Source organism: Triticum aestivum, chromosome 5D, assembly GCF_018294505.1.
Source record: "Triticum aestivum cultivar Chinese Spring chromosome 5D, IWGSC CS RefSeq v2.1, whole genome shotgun sequence".
Classification (NCBI taxonomy): domain Eukaryota; kingdom Viridiplantae; phylum Streptophyta; class Magnoliopsida; order Poales; family Poaceae; genus Triticum; species Triticum aestivum.
Window position 1 is genome coordinate 347,825,422 of NC_057808.1, and position 7,587 is coordinate 347,833,008.

General features: G+C 47.8%; 1 protein-coding gene and 1 long non-coding RNA gene across 2 annotated transcripts; one reads left to right on the forward strand and one right to left on the reverse strand.

The window, feature by feature from the left end:
- The first annotated feature begins 530 nt into the window (after positions 1-530).
- On the forward strand, positions 531-3,720 carry LOC123121666 (uncharacterized). Its single transcript, XR_006459819.1, has 3 exons — positions 531-1,262; positions 1,368-1,458; positions 3,570-3,720. It is a non-coding gene; the product is annotated as an uncharacterized lncRNA (long non-coding RNA).
- Positions 2,644-6,518, reverse strand: LOC123121665 (uncharacterized). Its single transcript, XM_044541680.1, has 2 exons — positions 6,359-6,518; positions 2,644-5,780 (listed from the first exon to the last, which is right to left on the reverse strand). Exon 2 carries the CDS (start codon positions 5,760-5,762, stop codon positions 2,943-2,945), a length of 2,820 nt encoding a protein of 939 aa, XP_044397615.1. The 5' UTR covers positions 5,763-5,780; positions 6,359-6,518; the 3' UTR covers positions 2,644-2,942.
- Between the last annotated feature and the right edge of the window lie 1,069 nt (positions 6,519-7,587).

The following is a 7,587-nucleotide window of genomic DNA, read 5'->3' on the forward strand; positions in this document are numbered from 1 at the left end:
CACAAGCAGAAAATTACAATAACGGGCCGTAAGTAACCGAATGCTGGAAATGAGCCCAAGAATACATGGGCCCTGAGAAGGCCGAAAGATAACATGGGCTGAAAACGGCCCAATGAAATAATGGGCCGTTAATGGGTATAAAGTGATACACTATTCATTACGGGCCAGTTTCATCACGGGCCGTTAATAGGCCAAGAGTTACAAAGGGCCTCATATGGGCCGAAAGACGTCATGGACCATACATGGGCCGGAAGTTAAAACGGGCTAGAATCATATTGGACGGCCCAGATAACGCTACTGGGGCTAATTCAAATAGGTCGTAACGGGCCCTGGGTTAGCGGGCTGTAAATGGGCTATATGCGAACAGGCCGTTAACAGGCTTTCCACGATCCCAGCACCTATATGCGATGAGTGACCTCCGCCCGCTGCACAACCATCCTTCTGCATCAAGCCTTTGTCCATAGTTTGCATCTCATTGAAGTAGTCCACCATTTGATCTCGAGGGATGAATCATTTCGAAGACCTTTCGATGACCACTGTCATTGTGAAGCCGCGGAAGGTCGCTGCAGCATAGTATGTAGCTACCACCGTCTTGGCCGACCAGATCTAAATCACCTCCGTTCAGATCTGAATCAGGGCAACCACGCCGGGTTAATCATGGACGACCCCGAGGCTGCTGGCAGTCCGGCAACATCCGACCGCCGTGCTGACGTCGCTGCTGTACGACGACCCCCCTTGAACGAACAACGAAGGCACCACCATAGAAGAGTAGCCACCCCGTGCAAGTGCAACCAAGGGAGCCAGCCACCGCATCGCAGGCCGCCGTCGTCCGCTGCATGCGCTAGGCAGCCAGCCGCCGTCGTCCGCTCCATGTGCAGCCCCGAGCGCCGTTGCCAGATGCAGATCCCCCGCCACCATCCAGCGCAAGAACTCGCGCCACCAGGATCTGGTGCCCCCAGATCGAAGCAGCCACGAGGAAGCGCCCCGCCGCCGCCGTCGGCCGCGCGGGCTTCGCCTGGCGGCGTCCTCCGGCGGCGGCGTGGCTGTGGACGGGAGCGGTCTGAGCTGAGCGGGTTGGGCGGCTCGCCCCCGTGTCGCCCTCTAATGAGCGGGAGGCCAGCAAGTAGTACGAGCAGACACGCGCGAGAAAACCCTAGACCAAGATGCGAACACCCTTCCCTGGTGCCTCGATGCCTGACCGCCCCCGCCGGAGACACCCCATCGCCGTGTCAATCTCATCTTTCGGGATTGGAATTGACTGGGTACGAAATATCTGGTAGCCATGCCATTTAAGGATTGATATAAATCTCGGATTTCCTTCACTAATCAGCCGTAATCTATTGTTTTCAATGGCTTCGTGTCTGCAGGTCAAGCTTCATGCCTTCAAAGTAAAATCTCAACATGAAAAAATTCGTCTAGGAGTATGGCAGGATACTTTTCCAAGAGCCTCAATTGCAGGTACAGATCATAAAACCAAACCTATTTCTACCATTGATCTGAAATCAAACTATTTCTTATACCATTGGTTTTTGGTTTCATGTCTATGTTGTTGCCACCGGGGTGGCCTCATGGTTTTCTGAGTAAAGAAACATGATTCAGACCGACAATAGTCAAGTTCTTCTGCTTGGACATAAGATGAGAAAAGTAACCTGAAGCGGTCAATTTTTTCTAGGTCCTAGTTCTCTCCTAGTAGAACCAGGTCTATATTGTTGGTTAATTTTCATGTTTTGTTGGTAGCTACCCAAATGTCTTTGTATATTTATTAAATCAAATTATAGAAACCTAACTGAAAATCCAAAACCATCTTTGTAGACACCTCAAATTATTTTGAGTTTAGATCTAATAAATATTGAGCTACAGTAACAACAAGAATACAAACTATTGGATTTATGTCTTGGTGTAGAAGAATCAATTATCATATAAGTATTATTCTTTTGAGGTTTATATCAAGGGCCCTGGATTCTATTTTCGCCCCGGGCCCCCGAAATCTCAGGACCGGCGCTGACCGTAATACCGTCAGAGTAGGCTTCTCGGGTTCCGCCGCTGTGAATGCCGAGTAGGCAGACGGACGGTTAGACTGCGTGAATGCGGGCAGCCGTCCGGTCATGTCCGTCAGTGTGCGAAGGGTTCTTGAGACGACACGGAGAGAGGGGGTTTGGATGAGTTTGCATTGTCGGAGTCCGACGTGGAGTGCGTCCAGACTCCCTCAAACCTTCCCATGTTTACTGTTGGTTTGCAGGGTTTTGGACGTACAAACAGGTCTAGACAATTTTAGTGACCATCGTGGATGACTAAAAGTGTCTGGACTGTCTGGTCCGGACATCTACGGGCGATTGGATGAACAGCGTTGGAGTTTGCCTAGTGGGTGTGCATACATTGTATTTGGCGCATGCACGTCATTTGTTCGACATAAAACCTGAACCAAGAGAACTATCAATTCCTCGTCTGTAGTTCTAGTTGTTGTTTTTGTCCAGTTGAATTGCATAGTTCTGTAGTCACATTTGCATAGTCCAGATGAATTGCTAGGAACTTTAGGAATCCTAGTCGCCGGTAAGGTTCGGTGAGAGTAGAGAGTTGCATGTGTTCCTGTTTTATAAAAAGATGACCATTGTTTCTGTTGCTGAGCAATAACGGAATTCCAAATTGAGCATTAAGGTATAATTTATAAAGGCGCGATAATAAGGTGAGCATAACAGTCTGCTCTCGCACTATCACAAACGTATGAGGTGAGAGTCCAATAAAAGATACGTACTATCACAAAGAACTCAGATGTATGGAAAAAAGAAAGAAATAAAGAACAACATCCATATAACAAAGGGAATCAAGTCCCCAAATAGAAGATCAACATATTCTCGGTGCAGGCTCGCGATCTTGTTGCGGAACTTATGGCATAATTCAGGCACACCATTCAGGTCATGTTGCGCTGCTCTGGAACTATGCCTTCAACCTAGCTTGTTTGCCTCACTCCCGTTTTGGGTTTGACCAGCCATTCCTCTCTGAAAATTTCTGTCCTCCGCTATGGCATCATGAGACCCCTCCTCGATTTCTGAACTCTCTGTTCTCTCCATCCTTGTTAGCACTCTCCTAGAGTTTCTTGTCTCATGCTCCTGGGTTCCCATGATCTCATCCGGTTCACGAACATTAGCGCCAGTCTGCTCGGCACTTCCGTCTGCACAAACTTGCACTGGTTCATCCATATTGTTTGCATTTCGGACGCCATCATTCTCAGGCGCTGCAGGGGCACGGTTTGCTAGTGCAACTTCATTTGGCCACAAGCTACTCTTCTGAATGCCATAGTGCCAAAGAAATGCCCATATGTGGGTTATGAACTCCCCTCCAGAGAGACACTTCCTGTGCGCGTGTGCATTCCGCGTGGGCGCAATGTGTATAAGTAACTCAGTCCATACCTCTTCCAGGATCTTCCAGCGAATTTCATCAGTTGGAATTTTGAGCAGTTCCTTGCCCAGTGCTGCACCCTGTTTCAATACATCTTCTTCGGAGTTTTCGATAGGTTCGTCTGCTTCATTCAGTTTTATGCGCCTGCTCTCTAATGAATCACAATTTTTCAGGATGCCGTCATGAGCACTCTCGACGGTTTTCTGGAAGACTATCTTGGGAACAAGAAAACTATCAGGGGTCAGGTCAGGCTTTGCAACCAGCAGATATGCACAGTACCGCGATAAGCTGTTTGCAATGGTGTAGGACTCCCGAAGCTTGTCAGGCAACTTCCCATTTGACTTTGATGAGCAGCTATTTGTGAACCATGACAAGATACCATCTTTCTTCTCACCCAAATCCATAAGATAAGGTTTGGAGGAGCAGCAAGAAGTCAACCAACACAACAGCGAGCGCGGAAACCCAGGTTTGCTCAAGTTGACACCGTGATTATTCGCAAGCTCCATTTCGCAGAGGCTGGTCGCGATGTGCCACGCAAGAATGATGTGAGAGCTTGTCGGCAAGACGATGTCGGTGCTCATCGGTGGTGCGGTGTAAGACTTGTAGTTCTGCAACTGCTCGCTAAGGTTGCTGTTGGACAATGTCTTGAGGTCCATGGGAAGATTACAATCTTGTTTTTCCTTGGGCAGACTACAATGTTGGTCCTTGGGCAGACTACAATCTTTTTTTTCCTCCACCATTATGCTGAGCTTCTCCAGAACTGCCTTCTTGACACACTCGGGAACTGTGATGGCACTGCTGAGCTTTGCCCCGTCGTCTTTCTTTGGAATTATTCCGGTAGTTAGGTTGTGAACAAAATTCCAAAATCTTGGTCTGTCCTCATACGACTGCAGGAAGACATACTGGTCAAGATGTCCATGCCACCTCTTGTCAGTAATCTTAGCTCTGGAAAACCATAATAATATGCGATCCATCCTTGTGTCTATAGATCCTCCGATCCTCTTGCACTTCCTCTGCACATACTCGCACACCAGGATTAAGCTTGTCCAGTCGGAGAGTAAGTAGGTCACCATCTCCCAGACCTCCTTGGCAATCATCAGCAAAATGAATGCCCATGTAATGATCATGTCAATATTAAAGCCCTTGACCAGATTGGCAAGCTCGCCATTCGGGGGCTTATAGACCCTACGGATATCCACAGCAAGCCAGCAGACAGCACCGATGGTGAGCACGGACAGAAACAGAGTGATGAGGAGAGACAGGCGCCCACACCAGAACACCATGGGGTAGCGGGTGTTGAAATAGTCGTGGACAAAGGCAAGCTGCAGCTCCATGATCCTGAGGACATCGCTGGTGCCCAGCTTCCCACCAATTATGCTCTTGATCAGCTCACGGTGTATTTCGAAGATACTTGCTTGCAGCGGCACATCCTCAAACCTGCACCGCAGCAGCCTTGACAAGGCGAAGGCCAAAGTGATATCCTTTAGGTCATTGTCCTTCTTTAGGTCCTCTTCCTCCTCCTGGTTATGTGGCTGGTGAATGGGACAGTACTTCCAGACTTTGTCCAGCGTGATCAGTGGCGACGACTCCTGCTGGGACGTGCGGCTGCTGGTATTGAAGACGACTCTTACACAACAACATCTAGCTTGCCAGATCTTTCTTGGCCGGTGAGGAGACAATGCATACTGAGGCTTCTTTAGCTTGAAATTCCGCCTCGTTTCTCCATACACCAAGTAGCTGTAGTCTTCCATCGTCACTGGGCTGGCTGCTGGTTGCGAGTTGCTGTCTGGTTGCGAGTTGCTGTACCTGGCACGCATGTGCTCTGCAACCAGGTGTGAGCTCCCGCCATGCCAGAGGGAGCGGAATGCCAGATTGTGTGAGTGGAATCTGTACGCGCTCCTCACTATCTGCAGGCACCAGACGGACCAGAGTGGAGCCGTGAAGCTGGATCCACGCGTCCAAGTCAAGAATGCCGACCCCAGGAGCTTGAACACGTTCCTCCACTCGGTGAACCTTCGTCCGCGGCGGTCAGGAACACCGTAGCCGGAGATGTAGTCTGCGCTGTAGCGGAAATTGACGAGCACAAGAGCCCAGATCGGGAACAGCTGGTTCTTGAAAGGCGCCGACTGCATGGCCCCCAGGAGGTACAAGACAATGGAGTCGGAGACGCCGTCGAAGATGCTGAAGACGGCCCTCATGAATGGGTTGTGAATGATGCGGCGAAAGAAATCCATGAGGAACATGGCGAAGAAGAGCAGCGTGACGAGGACCACCAGGAACTCGATGCGGAACAAGATGACTGGTTCCTTCTTCAGCATGATGAACAGGGATGTCACATAATCACGGGCATCATCGTAGCTCACCATTTTCTTGGCTGACGGTGCCTGCATGTCCATGGTCATTTTGCAAGTTAGTTAAACCAAAACCAGCACCCTGTTTTCTCAAGCGAGCGAATCATCACACCTGATAGTCACGGTTCACAAGAACTTGAACAGATTAACTAGGCGCTTAACCTTCCACCTAAACTTTTTTTCAACACTAGGCTAAGAATAAAATTGGAGGCATGCTGGTTCCATATTGTGCTGATTCATCTAACTAGAACAGCTGAGGAATTGTAGGTTTTTAGTATGTTTCCGTGCCTTGTCATTTGAGAAAACGGAAACAATTCATAGTTCAGCAGGTTTAGTCATTAAGAATCAACCTTCTATTTTCTAGCTTAATTATGTAAAGATATACGTACATGGATATTTCAACTAAGCTAATGTGTGCTTCCTGTATATCAGAACCGTAGTGATGACCTTTTTTTAGAAGTTGATTCTAACTCTTACTCTTTCCCCCGCAAAAAAAAAATTTCTCTTTCTCTTGAGGAAATAAACTGAAGTTTGCAAATGATGTAATACAAAACTAATTGTCAGTTAAGTTTGTGTATAACTATGAAACAGACTGAGCAGCTTGTACGTACCTGGGCGCAGTAGCTTCTCAAGGGCGATGTCAGAAATCAGGGAGCTGTACTTGATCTGTGATGGTTCTTGCCAGATCCAAACCAGCCTCCTTCTAAGGCGGAGACAACACCCGAAAGGTCAGCTGTATGATCATGTGGTGATAAACTAAGGTGAGATCTAATCGACCTTGACACAGCCTTCTAAACCATCCCGAGTTTACTAATAAATTACCCTTCCCGAGGTCTTCTTCTTGGGTCTTTATTATTTTTGAAGCAGTTTGTTGAACGGATTAATGATGGTGTCTTAGTGATAGAGAGGGATTGGTGGAATCGATGTTTATTGCTTGAGTCTCATAGACGCGCGCGCGCGCACACACCCGAAAGGTCAGCTGTATGATCATGTGGTGATAAACTAAGGTGAGATCTAATCGACCTTGACACAGCCTTCTAAACCATCCCGAGTTTACTAATAAATTACCCTTCCCGAGGTCTTCTTCTTGGGTCTTTATTATTTTTGAAGCAGTTTGTTGAACGGATTAATGATGGTGTCTTAGTGATAGAGAGGGATTGGTGGAATCGATGTTTATTGCTTGAGTCTCATAGACGCGCGCGCGCGCACACACCCGAAAGGTCAGCTGTATGATCATGTGGTGATAAACTAAGGTGAGATCTAATCGACCTTGACACAGCCTTCTAAACCATCCCGAGTTTACTAATAAATTACCCTTCCCGACACTACTAGGAAAAGGCACTACTAGTGGCGCACCAGTTTTGCCTACTAATGTCGCACTACTGGTGCGCCACTAGTACCACGCCACTAGTATTAAATACTAATGGCGCACCACTGGTGCGTCATTAGTATCTGGTATACTAATGGCGCATCACGCCGTGCGCCATTAGTATAGATCAACATGCACCATTAGTGTGCCTCCCAGGGGGCGATATTTACACATGTGCTTTGCCATACTAATGGCGCACTGCGGGGTGATGCGCCATTAGTATCCTTTGGCATACTAATGGCGCACGTTGGGGTGATGCGCCATTAGTATGTATATTAGGGATTTTTTTCTTTTCTGATATTTGCACAGATTACAAAATATATTATTGGACAGAATATAGACAGCACCACGCAGCAACAGCAGATTCATCGAATACAATAGAAGATTAGTCTCCGAATACAATTCATCATATTAGTCTCCGAATTCAAAAGACCGAACAAAGATAGAACATTACAAGTCTCGAGACCGCGA